This window comes from Entelurus aequoreus, linkage group LG14 (genome assembly GCF_033978785.1).
Source record: "Entelurus aequoreus isolate RoL-2023_Sb linkage group LG14, RoL_Eaeq_v1.1, whole genome shotgun sequence".
NCBI classification, from domain to species: domain Eukaryota; kingdom Metazoa; phylum Chordata; class Actinopteri; order Syngnathiformes; family Syngnathidae; genus Entelurus; species Entelurus aequoreus.
In genome coordinates this window covers 48734821-48761519 of record NC_084744.1, presented here as the reverse complement: position 1 = coordinate 48761519, position 26699 = coordinate 48734821, and the positions used below count along the sequence as shown (strand labels likewise).

Below are 26699 nucleotides of genomic sequence, written 5' to 3'. Positions count from 1 at the left end.
CTTTATTTAATTTTGGTCACTTGACTGACAGCTACCAGCTTAGTTAATTTAATCACCTCCATTGTGGAAAATAAACTAAGTTTCTTAGTATTTTAAGTATTATTATCGAGTACCATTGTCATTGAAGGACAAGGCTAAACATGTTTCACCCAGTAAGAGCAAGCCAGGAGGAGACATGCAAATCGCTAAACTGGCTTGAAACAATACAAGAAATAAGTGCTTTAAGAAGTCTAGATTTTTTTTATTTTCATGTTTACATATTCAGGAATTAGTTCATGGGCACTTTGAGGGCAAAAACCAAAAAAAAAAAAAAAAAGACTTGTACAGTGTAGTTTTTACTTTTGTTTAGTAGTGTGTACTTATTGACCTCATTGTTAATACACAATACACAAAAGAGAATAAGGAACTACTTTAAATATTGTATTGTTACACTGTTAATAGCACTTACCATAAATACTGTGCATCTGGAAAGTATTCACAGCGCTTCACTTTTTCCACATTTTGATGTACCTCTGGCAGAACTTACAGCCTCAAGTCTTTTTGAATACAATGCCACAAGCTTGGCACACCTATCTTTGGGCAGTTTGGCCCATTCCTCTTTGCAGCACCTCTCAAGCTCCATCAGGTTGGATGGGAAGCATTGGTTTTCATCCAGGATTTCTCTGTACATTGCTGCATTCATCTTTTCCTCTATCCTGACTAGGGTTGCAAAGGGGTGGAAAGTTTCCGGTAAATTTCCGGAAATTTACCACGGGAAGTTTTGAAATATTGACCATTTTTTGATTATTCAAAGTTGGACACCGTTTATGGGAATTAATGGGAATATATGGGAATTAATTACATGAATTACAATAATTATATATTATTGGGCACTTGTCTATATGCTGCTGCATCCTTGTGGCATTTTTGACGTGGCTCTTTGCACAGTATTTGCAAATGTACACAACCTTTCCGCCTACATTGGTTGGGGTAAAATGTCTCCACACATCAGGTGGTGTATGTGACATTATTTTGTTTGTATTTATTTATTCTTGTAAAACACTAATGCAATGCCACACACAGATATAAATAGTCAGCTAAACAATTGGAGTAGTCTTTAAAAATATTTTACTGATGGACAAATTAATAGAAATAGGCTATATGAATAAATGAACTCCCAATCAGCATGCTAAATCAAACTATAACCTGGTTTCCTCTGCCTTCTGCTCTGCGAGCCATTCTGTTGTATGACAACAGAATGGCTCGCAGAGCAGAAGGCAGAGGAAACTACACGTTTTGATTTAGTATTTGCTAGTTGAACTTTACAGATCACAAAAAAGGTAAATTCGGATCACTAATGTTGTTAGCATAAATGAATGGGATTTAACGTAGAAAAAATTAGCATCATGGCTAACGGAGAAATATTTTCGGCTCATTATGAGACTGTCGTGGTACATAAACCTAGCTAGCTAGAGATATTGGCCCCAAAATCATTTAACAGGTACAGGAACAGCTAGGTAGCTTGAGTGGAAGTCTGCTAGAGTAGCCTACAGTCATACAGTAACAAGCAATTACACCTCTATTAAACTTAAATACCATAGATCAAATATATTTACCCCAGTAATATCATCAAAACTTACCTGACTGGATGAAGTCCTTGGGCTCAAATACTAGTGTGGCCTCAATAGCCCTGCTGTCGTGTGTAGCATGCTGGGAATTATCTGTGCATGTGATGGAAGAATGCACTGTGCAGGGTTGAAATTCTACTGAATTTGCATTAAATCAGGTTGTTTTAGCTAATAATCATACTGCAAGATCTAGCATGTTGCATTCAATGTTTATTCCCATTAATTTCCCGTTAATTCCCATATATTCCCGTTAATTCCCATGGAAAGTTTCCAACTCTGAATATTCCCAGAATTTTGCAACCCTAATCCTGACTAGTCTCCCAGTTGCTGCCGCTGAAAAACATCCCCACAGCATGATGCTGCCAGCACCATGCTTCACTTTAGGGATGGTATTGGCCTGGTTTACTCCAAACATGGTGCCTGAAATTCACACCAAAGAGTTCAATCTTTGTCTCGTCAGACCAGAGAAGTTTGTTTCACATGGTGTGAGAGTCTTTTCAGGTGCATGCTGGCGAACCTTTTACTAAGAAATGGCTTCTGTCTGGCCACTATACCATACAGGCCTGATTGGTGGATTGCTGCAGAGATGGTTGTCCTTCTGGAAGGTTCTCTTCTCTCTACAGAGGAATGCTGCTGCTCTGACAGAGTGAACATCACGTTCTTAGTCAACCTCCCTGACTAAACTAAGATGAATGCAACAATGTAAAGAGACATCCTGGATGAACACCAGCGCTTCCCATCCAACCCGATGGAGCTTGAGGGTTGCTGCAAAAAGGAATGGGCAAAACTACTAGAATAGGTGTGCCAAGCTTGTGGCATCGTATTCAACAAGACTTGAGGCTGTAATTGCTGCCAAAGGTGCATTAACAAAGTATTGAGCAAAAGCTGTCAATACTTATGTACATGTAAACAAAAACAAAAATATATTTTTAATACATTTGAAGAAGAAAAACATTTTCGCATTGTCATTATGGGATATTGTGTGTAGAACTTTGAGATCAAAAATTAATTTATTCCATTTTGGAGTAAGGCTGTGACATTAACAAATTTGGAAAAAGTAAAACATTGAATACTTTCCGGGTGCACTGTATATTGAAAAATTGCATGTGATCACTATTGGGATTGGCTGATTTCACTCAGAGAAGATCGAAATTGTTAGCATAAAACCCTGGTCGGAACATCCCTAGGATATACCGCGCAGTAGTTTCTTGCACGTACTTGTCATTTATCTCAATAGTAGGAACATGTGCCATTTTTTAATGTTTATTTAACAGATCCCTATGCACGCTGGTATGTAAATGGACCTATTGCCCTCCAGAGGGATGGGATGTGAGTTTTTGGACTTCAATAGGTCTAAAGGATCTTACTGAAAACAACTTTTCAAAAATAGGTACGTTGGAGAAAGTATTAAAAGTGCTATGGTAAGAATATGGTTTGTTGATGTTCAGTTCTTTGTCATCCAGGCAGCGAGACGTGTTCTCCAGGGAGCCCACTTGGGGATGGCCTGACCCAGAAGGCAGCTGCAGATTTGGGTTTGGATCCAGGAACTGCAGTTGGGGCTTCACTTATCGATGCTCATGCTGGAGGCCTAGGTATGTCATACAGAATTCATCATGTATTTGTATCATCTGCAGTAGAATATTTCACAAACTGTATGAGCTTACAGATGGGGTATCAATAAGAAATGATGATGTTGCTGGCAGCAGATACTGTATTGTCTCTCTGCTTCAGGAGTCAGACCAACCCGGCCATCTGGATTTTGTCTGTGTGTTATATTACCCGTGTTACTTAACTCTGCATCTGACCTGCAGCAAACTTAGATCACCTTACATTGTTGTATCAGAAGTTAAAACCACAGTGGCTGACAGGGGAACACAATGAAATCTATATAAAGGGCCAAATGGGGGGAAACAATTAATAAATAATACATAAACAATTACTTAAATGCATCATTAATTAATAAAAATTGGAATTAAACACACAAATCTTTTATTAACTGTCATTCATTTATCTAATTATAAAATTATAGTTAATCATTTAATTATTGATCATATTTTTTCATAAATAAGTAATTATTTTATGTTTTAATTTAAGTATAGATAAAACATTTTCCACATTTAAGGATTTCCTTATTTAATGGCATATTTAAAAAATTTTTTTTTTAGATGTATTTATTTAATTAGTCCCATTTGGCCCTCCATAGTTTGCATGCTACTAATAGCAGGGTTCCGTGGGGCATTAAAAGTCATTAATGCGATGTCCAAAGGCATTTAAAATGTAATGCAAATGTAGGACTTTGCGATAGTCAATATGTCAATTCATCAAATGATGAGTGAAAATGTATTTAAGAACGTTGCTGTCATCGATTAATAGCTACGTCCGTCTGTGTGTTTCTTTCCGTCATCTCTGGCTTTAAAACTGTATACAAGAGATCTTTTAAGGTCCGAAAGCGTGAAAAGCGCTGCTTCCTTAGTCACTGGGCTGGACTGAAAAATGAAACGGCTCTGGGGGCCGAAACTTTGCCATTCTTTTGTTACTGTAGGCGCTTAGTCCTTAACTCTGGCACAATGTCATGTTAATGAGGAAGTTGAGTTTGTTTCATACACGACTCGTTTATTTCAGTCTCCAGTTCAATACACATGAGCTAACTTGGCTAACATTATCAACTCTTGTGACGCAGACACCTCACCTGACCTACCGTGGCCTAGGATGGTCAAACAAGGCAATTCTCACAACAGGCCACAACTCTTATTTTCGGACATTCCCAAAGTAAAGGAATAATAGTTCCTACCGCTGCCTGTGTTTGTACATACCGGTAACTTGCTATCTACTGTACCCATTCTAAACTAATTGTGGGTGTAAAATACAATCTATTCAAAATGTTTAATTTACTCAGTTTATTTTTAATGCATCTTATTGGCGTTTTTACAAATATTCCATAACATGTACATTTCTAAAAGGTTTAAATCAATCATCCTTTTCCGAACACGTGCATCATTAGCATTTCTAGTATGATGTTCATTTATTATTTCATAAAACATTTTAACTATTTTTTAAAAATCTTATCCTGATTAGAAACATACCCTCCAGTTTATGGCTATTATAAGTCATACTTTCAGTAGATATGCATTCTTACAGCATGTTTTAAATAGATAAAACATTTTTAAAATGATTTCTTGGTACGAAAATGGATGGATGGATGGATGGATGGTATATTATATCCATCCATCCATTTTCTGCCGCTTGTCCCTTTTGGGGTCGCAGGGGGTGCTGGAGCTTATCTCAGCTGCATTCGGGTGGATGGCGGGGTAGGTATATTATTGTGACGGTCTCAAGCCGTCATGTGGGTTCCAAGGACCACCAAGAACAGACATTCTGCGAGCAGGTGTAGACTTCTTTATTTTTCAATAAGAAAAAGTCTCTTGCGGGTTGCTTTTCAGCTCTGTCGCTTTCACTGCTCGCTCCTCTGTTCGCTTTTCAGCCTTCCGCGTCGTCTGCCTCTCGCTCTCTTCTGCGCTGCATGGGTTGCTGTTCGCTCTCCAACCCCTTCTGCCCCGTCGTTCTCGGCTGCCGCCCTTTTACACACTGAGAGGGGATTACTCAATTGTGCCCAGGTGCACGATCCACGCACCTGATCTTGTTTGCGGCGTCGAACCCGGCGCGCCCCGCCTCGCTGCTCGCTCGCCGTCCACGCCTCCTCGCCGCCATCTTGGAGCGGGCCCATCTTGTGCCCTGCCTCGCTGTCGGACTGCCGGCCCCGCCTCTCCACAATTATATTGCTCAACTAATTCAGAATTAGAGGGCTTCGGTGCAGATCCCCTTAAATAATTTTGATTGAAGGTATAGCGTGATGATTGACAGGCGGAACCTTTTAATTGGCTATTGTCTACGGCCTTTGGATGAAGTCAGAACACCGGATGCTATTACAGAAAATTAAATCATTAGAAATAAATTCTCAGATGAAACAGTCTTGTGAGCCAATCAACTAGATAGTAACAGTTAATGTCGACTTTTCAAGATTTCTATTTTCAAAAGCTTGCAATTGTGTGTATACAGACATTTTCAAGCTTTTGACTACATATAATAACCATATGGGGTCGGACATGGGCATACATTTTTTTTAAGTGGCATTAAAAAGCATTAAGTGGCATTAAAAAGCAAATTAGATTTGCTGGTACCAGAAACTCTGGTACCAGCTGGTACATGAGCCTCCCGGGAAGCCAAGAAGAAAGTTGACAGAGTGAAATGGTAAATGTTCTGTATTTAACAACATTATAGAGCTACAGAGTGTTTTGAACGTTGCTGTGCGGTTTTTTTAGTGTTGTGTTTTGTGAAGTTGGATGCGTTTCGGCTGTTTGCGTGTGTTTTGGACGTTGCTGTGCGTTTTTAAAATACCTTGAATATCACTTACACACATTGACACGCACACCCTTGTTTTTAACGCAAACCAGTTTGACAAACATGAATAATAAATAAGGTGGCGACTTATCCAGGGTGTACCCCGCCTTCCGCCCGAATGCAGCTGAGATAGGCTCCAGCACCCCCCGCGACCCCAAAAGGGACAAGCGGTAGAAAATGCATGGATGGATGGATTAGAATTATATAGCGCTTTTCTAGACACTCAAAGCGCTTTACAGACTGAACTGAGAACCCATCATACACTCCATATTCACACTTTGATGGTGGTAAGCAACATTTGTAGTAAAGCTGCCCTGTAGGAGACTGACTAGGAACCCTCAAATTGCTGAATGGGCGCTCTGCCATCTGAGCCACGCCTTCCTTATTATTTAAGCATTATTCAAGCAGTTGTTGTCACTAGTGAATTCCATGTGAAACTCTTTGTCCCAGAGTGGGAATATACTAAATGGTAAATGGGTTTTACTTATATAGCGCTTTTCTACCTTCAATGTACTCAAAGCGCTTTGACACTATTTCCACATTCACACACACATTCACACACTGATGGCGGGATCTGCCATGCAAGGCCCTAACCATGACCCATCAGAAGCAAGGGTGAAGTGTCTTGCTCAGGACACAACGGACGTGACGAGGTTGGTAGAAGGTGGGGATCGAACCAGGAACCCTCAGGTTGCTGGCACGGCCACTCTCTCAACCGCGCCACACCGTCCCCTATACTAGAGATTGTACACACGTTAATGCCAATCGAATCACTAGCTGTGTCTCCAGGTGTCATAGGAGCAGATGTAAAAGGCTTCCAGCTGCCGTGCGAAGGACAGCCAATTACCTCACGCATGGCTATGATCTGCGGCACGTCATCTTGTCACATGGCGGCAAGTCTGCTTTTACACCGTTTTTTATTAGCATGCATATTACTCATTGTAAAACGTTGTGATTTGTTATGACAAGATCAGTGAACAGCCGCTTTTTGTGCCAGGAGTATGGGGTCCCTGCCTGTCTGCCATGGTACCACACTTGTGGCTTAACGAGGGAGGACAGAGCGCCACCGGACGTCTGGTCAGTGGGTTCTACTTGTAATACGTCTCAATGTAGTTAACACAAACACTACTCTAGGTTCCGAGTAGAGCTAAGAATAATTAAATATTAAATCTATACCACTATACAAGCTGTACATTGACTACTCTTAAGCATAACCGAGTTTAATTTATGCATATATAATTATCCTGTCACATGTGTTTAAGTCAGGGGTGTCCAAACTTTTTGACTTAGGGACTGCATCGGGCTAACAAAAATTTGTCCGGGGGCCAAAAACCAACTGCATGTAAAGTAACCAATATGTATGTACTGTATATATGTGTGTGCTTAAAAATGTATATGTGTGTTTGTGTGTGCGTGTGTATTTATATGTATATATTCTAAGAAATGTATATGTATAATATAGTGTGTGTGTGTGTGTGTGTGTGTGTGTGTGTGTGTGTGTGTGTGTGTGTGTGTGTGTGTGTGTGTGTGTGTGTGTGTGTGTGTGTGTGTGTGTGTGTGTGTGTGTGTGTGTGTGTGTGTGTGTGTGTGTGTGTGTGTGTGTGTTAATATAATGGATATATAATTAATATAATTGGATATTTAGAGTATGTGAAAGTTTGACTCCTACCTTGTTTACTTATGTGATGACCTCCTTAAAGTTTTGTAATCAATCAGAAATTTCAAGCAGTTCAAATGCGCCAAACATTGATAAGTGTGAAGAGAGAGTGTTTTGCCATTTTCCCATCATACATTGCAAGGGATTTAAATGGGTGTAATTTTGAATGACCGTAATTCAACAAACACAACAAACTCCCTTCTTGTCTCTCATGGACACACACCTGTTGTTGTTGACTTTGGACTAGCGACTGCACAAGATCAAGGCCGCGGAACAGAGACACACCGCGGGCCTACAGACAAAACATGCATCCAAAAAAATATACGCCACACATACACTCACCCCCCGGCCCCCCAACCCAACGCCCTCGACGCAAATCCCATAGGGGTGATGAAAGGATGGTCAGCGCCTGAGAGCTGCGCCCTACCACCATGACCCCGCACTCCCTTCCCTCTGTTGCTAGATATCTCGAGATGTACGTTGTAATATGTACTGTATTTTTCGGACTATAAGTCGCAGTTTTTTTTTCATAGTTCCAGTGCAACTTATATATGTTTTTTTCCTTCTTTATTATGCATTTTCGGCAGGTGCGACTTATACTTCGGTGCGACTTATACTCCGAAAAATACGGTATATGTGCTTTGCTATGGAGGTTTTTTTCCCACTCCATTGTATTTTTTTACTCATCCTTCCCCAGCGTTTGACCTTTTTCCCCATATTTTACAGGGTGCCTTGTGGCGACCCGTCAGCGTTCCTGTTCTGTAACCCTGTACACTGTTAGTTTGTCTAATCTTGAACGGGTTTGTGCTGAAAACAAAGTTTCGTTGTACTTGTGCAATGACATTAAAGACCTATCTATCTATCTATCTATCTATCTATCTATCTATCTATCTATCTATCTATCTATCTATCTATCTATCTATCTATCTATCTATCTATCTATCTATCTATCTATCTATCTATCTATCTATCTATCTATCTATCTATCTATCTATCTATCTATCTATCTATCTATCTATCTATCTATCTATCTATTTCTGGACAATAGAGCGCACTAAGGCGCAGCCACTAGATTTTAGAAGAAAAAAATATTTTTCTACATATTAGCTGCACTGGACTATAAGCCGCAGATAGATACTTTGTAAAATTAGTTATTTACACAAAGCATTTTTTAAAAGTTTATTTACATACCTTAATTGTTTCAAAAGATGCCTGTCACAAGGCAGTAAAACGGATGATCAAACAAAACACTGGTCATGGACAAGCAAGCTCTCCAATCAGCAATCAATAAGTCTACGGTGACGTTTTGTTGAATATACGAAACTGAAACAATACAAAAAGAATGCCATTGTAGGTTAATACTGCCAAAAACACTCGTAAACGTGTTAGCATAGTAGCTAATACTAACGACGCTAACTTGATTACATTACGATGGCACGTAGAAACGAGTAATAACGCTATGGACGGCTAGAAGACTGAACGGCAACTGTACCGCCATCAGTGTGTGAATGTGTGTGTGTGAATGGGTGAATGTGGAAATACTGTCAAAGCGCTTTGAGTACCTTGAAGGTAGAAAAGCGCTATACAAGTATAACCCATTTATCATTATCATTACTTCCAGTAGGTTTAAAAATAAAGTCTAAACCGAAGGGCAATGCAGTCGCTGGATCCACTGCAGCACTTGCAGTGAGCGAACTCGTCCAAAAGGTGGCGTCATAGCACAAACAATAACATCTATTCAGTGTGTTTTTTTTTTTGTTTTTTTTTTTACTATATACTTTATAGACAGCCGTCAGTGAAGAAAAATCCATAAATTATCTGCAGTGTTTTGTAAGCCGCAGGATTCAAAGTGTGGGAAAAAAATAGCGGCTTATAGTCCGGAATTTACGGTGTGATGTGATTGAACGTATTTTTTTATAATATCGACAAAGTTTAGTGAGCAGATTGTGACCATGTGTGTTAGCTTTCTTTGATGGTTGTGTTTTGTTTTGTTTTTTCGCCATGACTGAGAAAGGTTGTTTGGATTAGGTCATAAGTAAATGCTGTGCTTATTTCAGTTCAATTGCACAATTCAGCATCATTGACCTGATTTACTCACGTTGTCCACAAGATAATGGCAAATTTGCAACAATCAGATCGTTAGATATTTAAAATTAATTTGAAAACAGCCCGTGGGCCAGATTCCATTTTAAACTCATGATGTCTCGGGGGCCAAACTAAAGACGGCGGCGGGCTGCAACTGGCCCGCGGGCCGAAGTTCGGACACCCCTGGTTTAAGTGCAAGTTAATATATCTTTACTAACCTGTAACTGTGTTGGTTAAACATAAAATAAACACTGGACCCTTTTACACATCTCTGTGGTCATATGATCCTTGCTGTGTCGTTCTCTTCCCCCTTCAGATTGACCACATGGTGACGGGCCACGCTGCCTACACGCAGCTCCAAAAAAAGGCACAGCAGAGGTTTGCTGATGATGATTCATTTAGCGTCTGGCTCTCCAAAAACATTAGCGCACAGCTGCCACCCTCCATCATCTGACACGTAATAATGTTCAGTAAGCTTTCGGAAGATTATCAGCTTTAGTAGGATCGATTGTTGTGTGTAACTCACAAGCTTGTCGGTGAGGAAAAGTAGGAGTAGGAATAAATCAAATTGAAGTCAAATTAATGACAACTAGAATGAATATAAAAACATCTGAATTTGAATGGTTTAAATCAAGACGTGCACTCCAGTCCCGTAGGTGGCGATAATGAGTATTACAATACAGCAACCAGCTGTTTTCTTATCTTCAACAATGCTGATGTATCACAGCATATCATAGCAATAGCTGGTTGATACTTTGTTGACATTAAATAGAAGGAATGCATGCAGGATCACTCCACCGAGTCGGTGTCATTTGCTTATAGTAACTCTAAAAATAAACCTAAATGTACTTTTGTATTACTTTAAAACTGAAAATAGGCATATTGAACTACTCAGTCCCATCTCAGGCAACATTATTTCATTTTGTACAAAGTTCTTAAGCCAAAGATGACTCACTAGCGTAACAGGACTGAGTCTTAGTATAAAATTAGCAAGTACGGTACATGCAATTAGGCCTGGGCCGATACATACCTGTATATTGTCCCACAAATGATTGCCAATAAACTATATTGTTGTCAGCATTACTTAGATGCCATGTCAAATGTAATTATAATATGTAATACCAATAATGCAAGTAACCTTTAAAACACAATAAACTTTTATTTCTCATTCATATTTTTTTTTTGCCATTGTAAGTGGAAGCTCGAGAACTTACTACTTTAATCAGAATCAGAAATACTTTAATAATCCCCAAGGGGAAATTAAGTTTTTAACAAACGTGAAAATAAAATTGACTTAATTGTTGTTAGCAAAAACTGCACTTCAATTACTAATTATTGAGCAGTTTTTTTTACCAGTTAGAAAAACGGTCATGTAGTTTGCTTTGCTGTCTTGTTTTGTGACCATCACTTTCAAACAAAATTGGCCCCTTCCACCTTGTTGATGGGTTTATCTTTCACGTACGGTTTGAAGTTTAAATACTCCCACATCAGACATTTGTCTTTGCAATCATCTTTTTCCCCTCTTCATTTTCGTTACATTGCGGTGCTTTTCAGTAGCTAGTCGGTCAGGTCTCCACCCACCAGGACAAAAATTTTGGATGAATGACAATAGGGTTCACACTGTTCATTTAATCCAATTTATTTAATAAACTTGCTCAGGTGCTGAGAGTGATGCACAGAGTGAACCCTCTTGCACCCTGTTTGAAAGCTAGAAACAAATAAAATGAACAAAATAGGATGTGGTAATTTATGGATGTTGGCATAGTCCATCCATCCATCCATCCATTTTCTACCGCTTATTCCCTTCGGGGTCACGGGGGGCGCTGGAGCCTATCTCAGCTACAATCGGGCGGAAGGCGGGATACACCCTGGACAAGTCGCCACCTCAGTTATCTGGTTAATTTTCATTTATCGTTGGTCTATTCAAACAGCATGTTGACACTTAACTACACACATTACAATGTTTAAACAAAAATATACACTACCGTTCAAAAGTTTGGGGTCACATTGAAATGTCCTTATTTTTGAAGGAAAAGCACTACTCTTCAATGAAGATAACTTCAAACTAGTCTTAACTTTAAAGAAATACATTCTATACATTGCTAATGTGGTAAATGACTATTCTAGCTGCAAATGTCTGGTTTTTGGTGCAATATCTACATAGGTGTATAGAGGCCCATTTCCAGCAACTATCACTCCAGTGTTCTAATGGTACAATGTGTTTGCTCAGAAGGCTAATTGATGATTAGAAAACCCTTGTGCAATCATGTTCACACATCTGAAAACAGTTTAGCTCGTTACAGAAGCTACAAAACTGACCTTCCTTAGAGCAGATTACATTTCTGGAGCATCACATTTGTGGGGTCAATTAAACGCTCAAAATGGCCAGAAAAAGAGAACTTTCATCTGAAACTCGACAGTCTATTCTTGTTCTTAGAAATGAAGGCTATTCCACAAAATTGTTTGGGTGACCCCAAACTTTTGAACGGTAGTGTATATTTTAAAATTTAACAAATAGCAACAAAAAATCATTTTGGTAACATGACTGCGCGGAGTTCCACAAATTACATAGAACTTCCTTTTTTTGTCAACCTGTGTTGTGAATGTGTTTTTTTCCTTTCTGTAGATGTCCTGCTGGAGGCGACAGTATGTACAGCTACTTGAACAGCCACCTTAGTGGATTGGCTGCTTCTTCAGCTGTTGACCTGCTGGGCTCCAGTCTTCATGTGTGGCCTGACTTTCATGGGAACAGGTCTCCCCTGGCTGACCCCACCTTGAAAGGCATGGTGAGTTCAGGCTAAAATGTAGACTTACACTACTGTACTATTTTACAGTAAAGAACAAGGGTCGCCCACACTGTAGAGCAGGGGTGTCCAAACAACATAACAAATGCAGCATATTTACAAAACCCTAAGCCAGTGAAGTTGGCACATTGTGTTATTCGTAAATAAAAACAGAATACAATGATTTGCAAATTCTTTTCAACTTATATTCAATTGAATAGGCTGCAAAGACAAGATAATTAATATTCGAACTGAGAAACGTATTTTTTTTTGCAAATAATCATTAACTTAGAATTTAATGGCAGCAACACATTGCAAAAAAGTTGTCACAGGGGCATTTTTACCACTGTGTTACATGGCCTTTCCTTTTAACAACATTTAGTAAACGTTTGGGAATTGAGGAGACCAATTTTTGAAGCTTGGAATTATTTCCCATTCTTGCTTGATGTACAGCTTAAGTTGTTCAACAGTCCGGGGTCTCCGTTGTGGTATTTTAGGCTTCATAATGCGCCACACATTTTCAATGGGAGACAGGTCTGGACTACATGCACGCCAGTCTAGTACCCGCACTCTTTTACTACGAAGTCACGCTGCTGTAACACGTGGCTTGGCATTGTCTTGCTGAAATAAGCAGGGGCGTCAATGATAATGTTGCTTGGATGGCAACATATGTTGCTCCAAAACTTGTATGTACCTTTCAGCATTAATGGTGCCTTCACAGATGTGTAAGTTACCCATGCCTTGGGCACTAATACACCCCCATACCATCACAGATGGTGGCTTTTGAACTTTGTGCCTATAACAATCCGAATGGCTCTTTTCCTCTTTGTTCCGGAGGACACAACGTCCACAGTTTCCAAAAATAATTTCAAATGTGGACTCGTCAGACCACAGAACACTTTTCCACTTTGCATCAGTCCATCTTAGATGAGTTCGGGCCCAGCGAAGCCAGTGGCGTTTCTGGGTGTTGCTGATAAATGGCTTTGGATTTGCATAGTAGAGTTTTAACTTGTACTTACAGATGTAGTGACAAACTGTATTTACTGACAGTGGTTTTCTGAAGTGTTCCTGAGCCCATGTGGTGATATCCTTTACACCAGGGGTTCCCAAACTTTTTGACTCGGTGGGCCGCACTGGGTTATAAAAAAATTATATATATATATATATATATATATATATATATATATATATATATATATATATATATATATATATATATATATATATATATATATATATATATATATATATATATATATATATATATATATATATATATATATATATATATATACACACAGTCGTGGTCAAAGGTTTACATACACTTGTTAAGGACATAATATCAAGGCTGTCTTGAGCTTCCAATAATTTCTACAACTCTTATTTTTCTGTGGTAGAGGGATTGGAGTACATACTTGTTTGTCACAAAAACATTCTTGAAGATTGGTTCTTTTATTAATTTATTATGGGTCGACTGAAAATGTGACCAAATCTGCTGGGTCAAAAGTATACATACAGCAACATACATTATCAATTTTGATGTAGTAAAGTTACAATCAAATCAAATTAGCTTCACGGCATGGCCTCTTAACTTCATGTGAGTGATTATGATTGACGACACCTGTTGACTTCTCTGAGCCCATTCAAATAGGGCTCATGTGATGCAGTCATTAGACTCGGTTACAAACGCGACAATGGGAAAGTCAAAGGAACTCGTGGACAATGCTGAAGAAACAAGTCCATGTCAGAAAACCAACAAATTTAGCTGAACTGCACCAATTTTGTCAAGAGGAGTGGTCAAAAATGGATGGCTGCCAAAAGCGCCTTATTGCAGTGAAACTTGCCAAGGGACATGTAACCAAATATTAACATTGCTGTATGTATACTTTTGAACCAGCAGATTTGGTCACATTTTCTTCAATCACTCTATCACAAAAAAATAAGAGTTGTAGAAATGATTGGAAACTCAAGACAGCCATGACATTATGTTCTTTACAAGTGTATGTAAACTTTTGACCACAACTGTGTGTGTGTGTGTGTGTGTGTGTGTGTGTGTGTGTGTGTGTGTGTGTGTGTGTGTGTGTGTGTGTGTGTGTGTGTGTGTGTGTGTGTGTGTGTGTGTGTGTGTGTGTGTGTGTGTGTGTGTGTGTGTGTGTGTGTGTGTATATATATTAGGGCTGTAAATCTTTGGGTGTCCCACGATTCGATTCCAAATCGATTCTTGGGGTCACGATTCGATTCAAAATCAATTTTTTTTCAATTCAACACGATTCTCGATTCAAAAACTTTTTTTTTTTTTTTTTTTAATGAAAACAATACACAACAATACCATAATAATGCAATACAATTTCAAAACCAAACCCGACCCAGCAACATTTAGAATAGCAATAAACAGAGCAATTGAGTGCAATTGAGGACACACAAACATGACACGGAACAATCTAAAAGTAGTGAAACTAAAATGAATATTATCAACAACAGTATCAATATTAGTAACAATTTCAACATAGCAGTGATTAAAAATCCCTCATTGATATTATCATTACAAACATTAATAAAAAATTACAAAAAAAAAAAGAACAATAGTGTCACAGTGGCTTACACTTGCATCGCGTCTCATAAGCTTGACAACACACTGTGTCCAATATTTTCCACAATTATATAATAAGTCATATTTTGGTTCATTTAATAGTTAAAACAAATTTAAATAATGGATCCCATATTCCAATATATGACTCATTATTATCTAAACTAAATGCAGTTTTTTCTAATGATATCATCTCCATAGCTTGTGTGTACCAGTCAGTATGAGTTGGACTATCAACATCTATCCATTTTTTAAATATTACCCTTTTTGTTATTATGCATACTGAAAGAAATGCATTTTTACTCTTTGATGACACGTTACTAAATTGATGGAGATCCTCAAGAATACAAGTTTGCAGTGTCATTGGGATTTTTATATTAAGGACTGTGATTGCTTCTTTTGTTGTTTTCAACCATAACTCTTTTATTCTCTGACATTCCCACAATAAATGAACAAGAGTTGGCTCGGCTGCCCGACACTTCATACATAACCTGCTATCTACTACACCAATTTTAAACAGCTGAGAAGATGTAAAATACAATCTATTCAAGATCTTCAATTGAGTCAACTTATCTTTAATGCTTCTAAAGGGCTTATTGGCATTTTTCCAAATATCATTCCATGATATGTCTTTCATCTAAAATGTTTAAGTCGATCATCTATTTCCAAACACATGCATCATTTGCATTTCTAATGTGGTGTTCATTTATTATTCCATAAAATAGTTTAATTAATTTCTTAAATGTATGTTGATTAAAAAGTGCATCTTCCAGTTCATGGCTATTTAAAGACATACTTTCAGAGGATATGCATTTATTTACTGTGTGTTTTAAAGAGATAACATTTAAAAAATGATTTCTGGGTACATTATATTGATCAACTAAATCATTGAACGGTTTAAAATAGTTTTTATTAATAATATGATGAGATTTAGTAATACCTCTGTCTTTCCATGTTGTCCATTTAACCACATTTTTATTAATTATGATATTAGGATTGTACCAAAGCGGTTGATTTACAGATGTCATTGACTTGATTCCTAGTATTTTCTGACACAGTTTTAGAATGTTAAAGGTGGCGTCTATTGGGCTCTGCCTCAATTCATTAGGTATTTTTTTAATATAATATAAACTCCCCACATCAATGTCCAAATTCATTAACATATTTTTTTCTATGTTGATCCAGTCCTTATCTGCAGAAGAATGAAATAAGTGGCTTGCTTGTTCACAACCGAAGGAGATATAATAATGTAAGAAGTTTGGTAATTGTAGTCCTCCTTTATCTTGTGTACAAGACAACCTTAAGTAGAACAACTGGCCTTCGTTCCACACCATATATAAAATGTCATATCATTGTATGTATTTTCTTAAACCAACTTTTATTAATTAGGACAGGCATCATTTTCAGTATAAAATTAACTGCTGGCAGTATACTCATTTTTACTATGTTCACCCGACCCCAAAGTGATATTTGGAGACGTGACCAGCGTTCCATTTTGGATTCTATCTTATTTTTTAAATGTTTAAGATTTAGATCTCTGCTTGTATAAAGGTTTGGTGTAATGTGTAGTCCTAGATATATGATTTCTGCCTCTTTCCATTTAATTTTTACGGAGCTCCTAAAGGGACATGGGAATTTATTTTTTTTTAGACATGTATCTCGTGCGCACGAGAAAGTATCTCGTGCGCACGAGAAAGTATCTCGTGCGCACGAGAAAGCATTGGATGCGTGCTGATGGTTTGGTGTGTGTTAAAATGGCAGTTTAGGAGTTAATATGGCTGTATTTCCAATTAGGACTTTCCCCCATGTGTGTTGTGGCAAAATGTGAATGCTTGATTAGTAGGTGTGAGACAAACACTTTATCTTCCTGGTTATTGTAACGCTACGTGTTTGACATTATTTAAGACTTTATCATGCCCGGGAAAGGACAGTTTTCCTCTTCTGTGGCTGTGGGGGGTGGGCGTGGCTTGCGGACCTGCAGCGAAGCGTAGTGCGCCAGTTAGTCCGATGTTGATGTGATCAAACTTCTTTCTTGCTTGGAAGATACTCACACAATTGTAACTGTTATTTCTTCCTGCAAATAATAAATATGTACAACGTGTTTGGATGTATTCATTTATGTAAAATTGTCATTAAATGTAATATTGCCTGACAAAAAGTGATTCGACGTACGTAATATTTTGATATTTACACATCGCATATTTACACACGCGCATCTGACTAGAATACCCTTATGTGCATTACATATATCATCAACTACCTACTGTACGGTTTACTTGTTGAAATACCCTTTTTAGAGCAAATATCTACCCATATAATTTATGTGTGTGTGTATATATATATATATATATATATATATATATATATATATATATGTGTGTGTGTGTGTGTGTGTGTGTGTGTGTGTGTGTGTGTGTGTGTGTGTGTGTGTGTGTGTGTGTGTGTGTGTGTGTGTGTGTGTGTGTGTGTGTGTATATATAATATGTATGTGTGTATATGTATATATATACATACATATTATGTATAAGCATGTATATATATACTCTACCGTTTAAAAGTTTGGGGTCACATTGAAATGTCCTTATTTTTTAAGGAAAAGCACTGTACTTTTCAATGAAGATAACTTTCAACTAGTCTTAACTTTAAAGAAATACACTCTATACATTGCCATATAATGTGGTAAATGACTATTCTAGCTGCAAATGTCTGGTTTTTGGTGCAATATCTACATAGGTGTATAGAGGCCCATTTCCAGCAACTATCACTCCAGTGTTCTAATGGTACAATGTGTTTGCTCATTGGCTCAGAAGGCTAATTGATGATTAGAAAACCCTTGTGCAATCATGTTCACACATCTGAAAACAGTTTAGCTTGTTACAGAAGCTACAAAACTGACCTTCCTTTGAGCAGATTGAGTTTCTGGAGCCTCACATTTGTGGGGTCAATTAAACGCTCAAAATGGCCAGAAAAAGAGAACTTTCATCTGAAACTTGACAGTCTATTCTTGTTCTTAGAAATGAAGGCTATTCTACAAAATTGTTTGTGTGACCCCAAACTTTTGAACGGTATATATTATATATTACTGTAACTTCTTAAAAATAGTAGTTATTTTGTATGTCAAATTAAGGTTTGTGTGTATATATGTATACTGTATATATGTATGTGTGTTTCTTCTTATACAGTATGTGTGTGTGTGCGTGTATATATATATATATATATATATATATATATATATATATATATATATATATATATATATATATATATATATATATATATATATATATATATATATATATATATATATATATATATATATATGTGTATGTGTGTATATATATATACACACATAAATTATATGGGTAGATATTTGCTCTAAAAAGGGTATTTCAACAAGTAAACAGTACAGTAGGTAGTTGATGTTGATATATGTAATGCACATAAGGGTATTCTAGTCAGATGCGCGTGTGTAAATATGCGATGTGTAAATATCAAAATATTACGTACGTCGAATCACTTTTTGTCAGGCAATATTACATTTAATGACAATTTTACATAAATGAATACATCCAAACACGTTGTACATATTTATTATTTGCAGGAAGAAATAACAGTTACAATTGTGTGAGTATCTTCCAAGCAAGAAAGAAGTTTGATCACATCAACATCGGACTAACTGGCACACTACGCTTCGCTGCAGGTCCGCAAGCCACGCCCACCCCCCACAGCCACAGAAGAGGAAAACTGTCCTTTCCCGGGCATGATAAAGTCTTAAATAATGTCAAACACGTAGCGTTACAATAACCAGGAAGATAAAGTGTTTGTCTCACACCTACTAATCAAGCATTCACATTTTGCCACAACACACATGGGGCAAAGTCCTAATTGGAAATACAGCCATATTAACTCCTAAACTGCCATTTTAACACACACCAAACCATCAGCACGCATCCAATGCTTTCTCGTGCCCACAAGAAACTTTCTCGTGGCCACGAGAAACTTTTTATAAAAAAAAAAATTGTTTTTTTTTTTTTTTTTTTTGGCCACGAGATACTTTCTCGTGCGCACGAGATACATGTCTAAAAAAAAATAAATTCCCATGTCCCTTTAGGGCACATATGTCAGAGTCAAGGCCCGCGGGCCATATCCGGCCCGCGAGAAGGTTTTTTACGGCCCTTGGGATGATCTTGATTTATTATTAGAACCGGCCCGCAGACCGCAGATCTTTTTTTTTTTTTTTTTTTTTTTTTTTTTTTTAGACCGCAGATCTTTTACACGCACCAAGCGGATGCCGGTCCAAGGTTCCGAAAGGGGGCGAGCGGCCCGCCGGGACGCGCCTGCCGGCCGAAGGGCTGCAGCCCGGCCGTCAGTCGCGGAGCCCGCCGTGCCACGCGCGCCAAGGGGGCGGGCCGAAACCCGGCCCCGAGGCCCTGAGACTTCTGCTTTGTTTCCCCAAACCGCGCGTCACCGCCGGGCCCGCACCACCGTCGGGCTGCAGCCCGAGCGTCGGTGGTGCGGGCCCGGCGGGCTGCAGCCCGAGCGTCGGTGGCGGAACCCGTCATGTGCCGCGCGCGCCAAGCGGAGCGGGGGGGTCAAGCGGGCCGAAACCCGCAGGCCACCCCCTCACCACGAGGCCCTGAGACTTCTGCGTTTGACCCCTACGCGCGGCCCGTCGGGACGCGCCCGCCGTCAAGCCACGAGGGCCAGCCGTCGGGTCGCGGAGCCCGCCGTGCCACGCGCGCCAAGGGGCGGGCCGAAACCAGCGGGGGGTTTCGGGCACCCAACTCGCCTCCCTCCCACGGAGGGAGGAGGGGGGTTTAATGTGAACATTACTGTGCAATCACATATTTAGAGTTTTTACTCAATTCAAGTTTAAAAGTTAAAGTTTAATATTTGTTTTCACTGCATGTTACTTCTCCTTAAACAAAGTGTTGTTTTTGATTTATAGATTTTTGCACTTTATTTTATTGTATTTCAATTTAATTATATTTTAAAAATATTTCAGTTGAGTGGATGATAGAAAATTGCTATTATTGTTTTTTTCTTTGAAGTAAATTTAGCCCACTTTTGCTAAAATAGAAAATATAGGCTACTGATGGTGCCTTGAATACCGGTTTCTTTCATTTAATGTTCATGTTATGGGGATTTTTATATAAAGGAAATTTGTCTTTTGTGTCTGTTGAAAATTAAAGATTACTGACAGAGCCATAAGAAAATATTGCTTTATTTATCTGATCATATTGGAATATATTTGTTAGGTTTTCAGTAGGTTCAATTAGGTTCACTAGACTATATGCGTCATTTAAAAATTTTTCAATGAACATTCGAACAGTCCGGCCCTCGGCTTGTAGCTAAATTTTTTATTTGGCCCTCCGTCCATTTGACTTTGACACCCCTGCTTTAGGGGCTCCGTAAATTTTGGAGTTCTGAACTTGTGATTTCTTGCAGTGTTTATTAAGTGGTAATATGTCACATTTGTCCCAATTGACTTTATACCCTGATAAACAGCCGTATTCAGTGATGATATTATTGATATAGTGAAGAGAGGAGTTAACATGTGACAGGTAGATAATTATGTCGTCACAATACATCGATAGCTTATTATACTGTGAGCCAATTTTTATACCATGAATATTATTTTCACTTCTTATTTTTGCAGCTAAGGGTTCAATAACTAAATTAAATAATAATCCAGATGCATGACATCTCTGTTTTACTCCTCTTTTTTAACGAAAAAGGTTCTGAAATATGATTATGATTTGACTGATGCCATGGGCCTTGTTAAAGCATCTTAATCCATTGTATAAAATTATCTCCAAATCCAAATTGACGTAATGTGCAAAACATAAATGACCAGTTTATGCGGTCGAATGCCTTCTCCGCATCAACAGTACATACTGCTGTGGGATAAGGGAGACTTTGTTATGGTATTGCTGTGTATTGTTTTGTTGGATTGATTAATTAAAAATAATAATAATAAAAAAAAATCGATTTTTTAAAAATGAGAATCGATTCTGAATCGCACAACGTGAGAATCGTGATTCGAATTCGAATCGATTTTTTCCCACACCCCTAATATATATATGTGTGTGTGTGTGTGTGTGTGTGTGTGTGTGTGTGTGTGTGTGTGTGTGTGTGTGTATGTATATATATATATGTGTATATATATATATATATATATATATATATATATATATATATATATATATATATATATATATATATATATATATATATATATATATATATATATATATATGTGCGTGTGTGTGTGTATATTATACATATATATACATTCCTCGCCTTTCCACGCGATGATGTCACGTTATCGATGGGAAAATGCATTTTCAGACAATATGACTTGCCTGAGCGGCTAGGAGACCCCGAGAGTAACAAGCGGTAGAAAATGGCGACTTGTCCAGCTGAGATAGGCTCCAGCACCCCCCGCGACCCCGAAAGGGGCACGCGGTACAAAATGGATGGCTGGAGATTTAATAAATTAATAATTTAAATAAAAAAAATTTTTTTTTGGACTGACTGAGGTATTTTAAATGATTATCTTGCAGGTTGTTGGACTTTCTCTGTCTCAAAGTCTGGATGACTTAGCAGTGCTCTACTTGTGCACCATACAAGCCCTGGCGGTGAGTCTTTTCTCCTTTCTGTTTGAGGGAAAGAAGGCAGGGTAGTATTTGCTTTCTCCTAAATCGCCAGTGTGTCCTTTTCTGCTTTCAGCTCGGCACACGTCATATTCTGGAGGCCATGACAGAAGCAGGACATGATATCAAAACCATCTTCTTATGTGGAGGCTTGGGCAAAAACGCCCTGTTTGTGCAGGTTCATGCCAATGCTACAGGTACAAACTATAGAAACAAAGAACTGTGGCATGAATCAGTCAGTACTTTGCGGGCTTTTTTGTGATTGATGCGCCTAAAATGCCTGAATTCGCAGCAGCTTTTTCAGAAAGTTGCGGCAAAAATTGTGACCTTTTAGGCTTTGTTTCTTTTCCAAAATCATTGAATTAACCTGAGATTTTATGAATTTGATATACATTTTTAAGTGTTTCTTGTAACATTAACCTAAAAAAAATCACAGGATTTCAAACAATATGTGGAAAACAAATACTTTGATGTTTTACTCGTTTTATACCGCACAGACTTAAAAGTAGACAGTAGATGGCAGTAAAAGCACATACTCAGAGCTCATTGTCTATTTTTTGTACGGTTTTAATTAATTAGGAAAGTAATACAGTGGAACTTTGATTTACGTAACCTGCTAAATGCAAACTTTTTAATGTATGAACTATTAGATCAAGCAAAATATACAGTACAGGCCAAAAGTTTGGACACACCTTCTCATTCACAACACAACTAATGGTCCCAACCCCATTGATAAAGCAAAAGATTCCACTAATCAACCCTGATAAGGCACACCTGTGAAGTGAAAATCCTTTCAGGTGACTACCTCTTGAAGCTCATCGAGAGAATGCTAAGAGTGAGCAAAGCAATAATCAGAGCAAAAGGTGGCTATTTTGAAGAAACTAGAATATAAAACATGTTTTCAGTTATTTCACCTTTTTTGTTAAGTACATAACTCCACATGTGTTCATTCATAGTTTTGATGCCTTCAGTGACAATCTACAATGTAAATAGTCATGAAAATAAAGAAAACGCATTGAATGAGGAGAAGGTGTGTCCAAACTTTTGGCCTGTACTGTGCCTTCAGGCGCCTGCAGGCAAGAAAGCAGGGCAAAACATTGACAAGCCCTTTGACAAGCTTTGTCCAATTTGCTAACTCAATAAGAGTCCCCAAAACACCAGTGTGAAAAAAAGGAGGGAACCGCTGTGTAGTTAACAAAAAAGACTACTCGCGAGGAGTACATTAATGGCACTCACAAGCATGACCACAGCACAATAAGTAACCACATCAAGATTTAATTGTGATAAAGCCAGTCTTTTCTGGGAAAAGATGACAGAACAGCATCATATCAGAGCAGAGAAGTCACTATCTCTTTCCTCGTTCAAGAGCGGCCTCTCACTCTTTTAAAGCACAAACACGCTGATACATATGGCTCCCCTCTGCCCCTCCCTGTTCTTTTTCCCTCCCTTTGCCTGCTGATTTCTTGTCAGTTCTCTGCCGTTGTTAATATGTGTGCATTTTACATTTTTAAATGTTCATTATTGTAGCAATATCATTGTTGAAGTTAAGGATTTTTGTGATTTTGTTTGTGAGAGGGCACCATAGTTACCTCTTGTAACCGCTTCTTGTTGTTTTTTCTACTTTTTTATTACACAGAATCAACGTTCCCTCTAAGGTGCGCGCCTGCGCAATTGCGCACTGCTCAAGCGTCCTCTGCGCACAGCAAATATATGCCGCGCACCAAATAAAATCCCATCTGAATTCTAAACAAAATAAACACATTTATTCTGTGTAATTTTGCAATGCAACTCTGAGTGACAGTGACAACAAGCGGCCTAACGGTGTTCGTCAACACAGTTCAATTGAACACCGTTCAATTATTGTAACGTCTATCGAGATGCTTTGAGGACAGGAATTATATCGATCACTTTATTGAGCAGAACTGTTTATTTTCGGCCATAACCACACCAAAAACATGAGTAAAAAAACTTCTATCTCGAAAAACTAGTCATTTTCTGCCGTACAAACCAGGCCAAAACCAACTTGTCATCTGTCACCAACACGCATACCACTAAGCCACTGGTGCGTTTATGGCCACACAAAAAGTCGGACAACTCAAACACCACACAAAGTTACACTATGACTCCTCAGTCATGCGTGTGCTTATTCTACTGTCATTTATTATTAATGTTAATTTATTGATATTAATCATGGAATGCTGTTACTAGAGAAAGTTACAGGAATGCAGACTTCATCCTATGCTTACATTTCTTTGTGCAACATGAGGATGTTTAAGGGGAACTAAATGTGATCTCTGAAAGGGGTACAAATGATTTCCAAAGCAGGATCCCCATCCAGACATATTGTACAATACTAATCCATAGCTTATGAAAAACAAGATTTCTTTTATTTTCATTACAAGTGGGTCAAATCACTAATATTACAAAATAATCTCATGAAAATGACTCCTCTCATTTGAGTGTTATTATAAAAGTTTGGTTTGAGACAGGTGTGCTGCTGGTGTTGCCACGTGTGATGTTGCTCACATGTGCTCCACTGAATGCTCAGGGAGTTTTTGTGTTTGCTCAGAAACATGAACAATTAGAGGGGACATTGCACAGAATGTTGATCATTCAACCCCATGTGTTTGTTTGATATACAGTACTGTATAGCACTTAATATTGTGTTCAAAGTGTACAAGCCTTAATTAAAATATAGACTTTTATAGAGGCTGGAACCTATTATTCATATTTACATTGTTTCTTATGGGTAACTGTGCTTCCTTATACAAACTTTTCTATTGACAAATCATATTCAAGAACCAATTAAATTCCTAAATCGAGGTTCCACTGTAACAGTAACTAGAACATGCAATTTCGCTAGAAAAGCCAAAGGTGAGCTAAAATGTTTACAGTTAGCACGCTATAGCCAGATATCGTCAAGTAACAAAATACATGATTCAGTGTTTCCCACACATTCATTTATTTGTGGCGGCCCGCCACGAAAGAATTACGTCCGCCACAAATAAAAAATTAAAAAACATTTTTATTTTTTTTTGTCCTCTCCAGCTTCTCAGGCAAATCATATAGTTGATGTAGATGCCCATATCGGCTGTTCAGATTTACTTTACAAAAGAGAAGTGTAGGATACATATATATATAACAAAGGGTGCAAAGTCTGCAGGCAGTAGGAAACACATGGTTAAGTGTAGGGAGTAAAACTGATGGCAGTCTAAAGTTCAAGATTTTTGGAGCTCTTTGTTCAGGGGATCAGATGTTTGATGAAGCTCTGTGTCTATATACCACCACTACTGTTTTCTGTTTATTTGTTACTGACTGTGGCAGGACACCTGCCTCTGTTTCACTTTATGTTGCTGGTAAATAATATGGTTGTAGTAGTAGGCTAAAGTTAAATTATTTAGTATGCACTAATTAAAGGGGCAGAGCTTTATGAGACATTTTAGCTTTTATATTTTATAAGATATATTTTTTGTAAGAACCACAATTAATAAATATATTTCAGTGAATAACTTATTGTTCAAATCTGTATATAAATATGTACATAAAGTGTTGTAATTATATTGTAAAATGGATGGATGGATGGACGTTTAAAACAAAACTGTTAATATTAAAGGCCTACTGAAACCCACTACTACCGACCACGCAGTCTGATAGTTTATATATCAATGGTGAAATCTTAACATTGCAACACATGCCAATACGGCCGGGTTAACTTATAAAGTGCAATTTTAAATTTCCCGCCACACTTCCGGTTGAAAAAGCCTTCGGAGGATGACGTATGCGCGTGACGTAACCCGGGGAACAGAGGTATGCCTTCTCCATTGAATACAATACAAAAAACTCTGTTTTCATTTCATAATTCCACAGTATTCTGGACATCTGTGTTGGTGAATCTTTTGCAATTTGTTTAATGAACAATGGAGGCTGCAAAGAAGAACGTTGTAGGTGGGATCGGTGTATAGCAGCTGGCTGTAGCAACACAACAAGGACTACTCACTTGGATAGCAGACGCGCTAGCCGATGCTAGCCGCCCACCGGCCACCGCACGGATGATCGGGTGAAGTCCTTCGTCGCGCCGTCGATCGCTGGAACGCAGGTGAGCACGGGTGTTGATGAGCAGAGCAGATGAGGGCTGGCTGGCGTAGGTGGGGCGCTAATGTTTTTATCATAGCTCTGTGAGGTCCGGTTGCTAGTCAGCCTTAGCGTCGTTAGCAACAGCATTGTTAAGCTTTGCCAGGCTGAGATCTATTAACCGTGTAGTTACATGTACACGGTTTAATAGTATTGTTGATCTTCTGTCTATCCTTCCAGTCAGGGATTTATTTATTTTGTTTCTATCTGCATTTGAGACAGATGCTATCACGTTAGCTCATGCTAAAGAGCTTCGTCGATGTATTGTCGTGGAGATAAAAGGTACTGTCAATGTCCATTTCGCATTCTCGACTCTCATTTTCAGGAGGATATAGTATCCGAGGTGGTTTAAAATACAAATCCGTGATCCACAATAGAAAAAGGAGAGAGTGTGGAATCCACTGAGCCAGCTTGTACCTAAGTTACGGTCAGAGCGAAAAAAAATATGTATTTCACTGCATTCTAGTCCGTCACTCTAACGTTCCTCGTCCACGAATCTTTCATCCTCGCTCAAATTAATGGGGTAATCGTCGCTTTCTCGGTCCGAATAGCTCTAGCTGCGTTGAAAACAATAAGAAAATATGAGGGAGTGAACAACTGACAACGTCACGCTACTTCCGGTAGGGGCAAGGTTTTTTTTTATCAGAGACCAAAAGTTGCGAACTTTATCGACGTTGTTCTATACTAAATCCTTTCAGCAAAAATATGGCAATATCGCAAAATGATCAAGTATGACAAATAGAATGGATCTGCTATCCCCGTTTAAATAAAAAAAATTCATTTCAGTAGGCCTTT

The 26699-nt window shown here is 38.3% G+C and overlaps 1 protein-coding gene across 6 annotated transcripts in view; it reads left to right on the top strand.

The window, feature by feature from the left end:
• Positions 1–26699, top strand: part of fggy (FGGY carbohydrate kinase domain containing) — a 94358-nt gene that overhangs the window by 17540 nt on the left and 50119 nt on the right. For 5 of the 6 annotated variants that reach the window (XM_062070086.1, XM_062070087.1, XM_062070090.1 and 2 more), the window contains exons 6-13: positions 2882–2997; positions 3071–3199; positions 6795–6898; positions 6975–7082; positions 10064–10125; positions 12374–12533; positions 21684–21758; positions 21850–21970. In XM_062070086.1, coding sequence (XP_061926070.1) covers positions 2882–2997; positions 3071–3199; positions 6795–6898; positions 6975–7082; positions 10064–10125; positions 12374–12533; positions 21684–21758; positions 21850–21970 — 875 coding nt within the window. The remainder of the gene's footprint in view (positions 1–2881; positions 2998–3070; positions 3200–6794; positions 6899–6974; positions 7083–10063; positions 10126–12373; positions 12534–21683; positions 21759–21849; positions 21971–26699) is intronic. The other variant, XM_062070088.1, reaches the window with a different exon arrangement.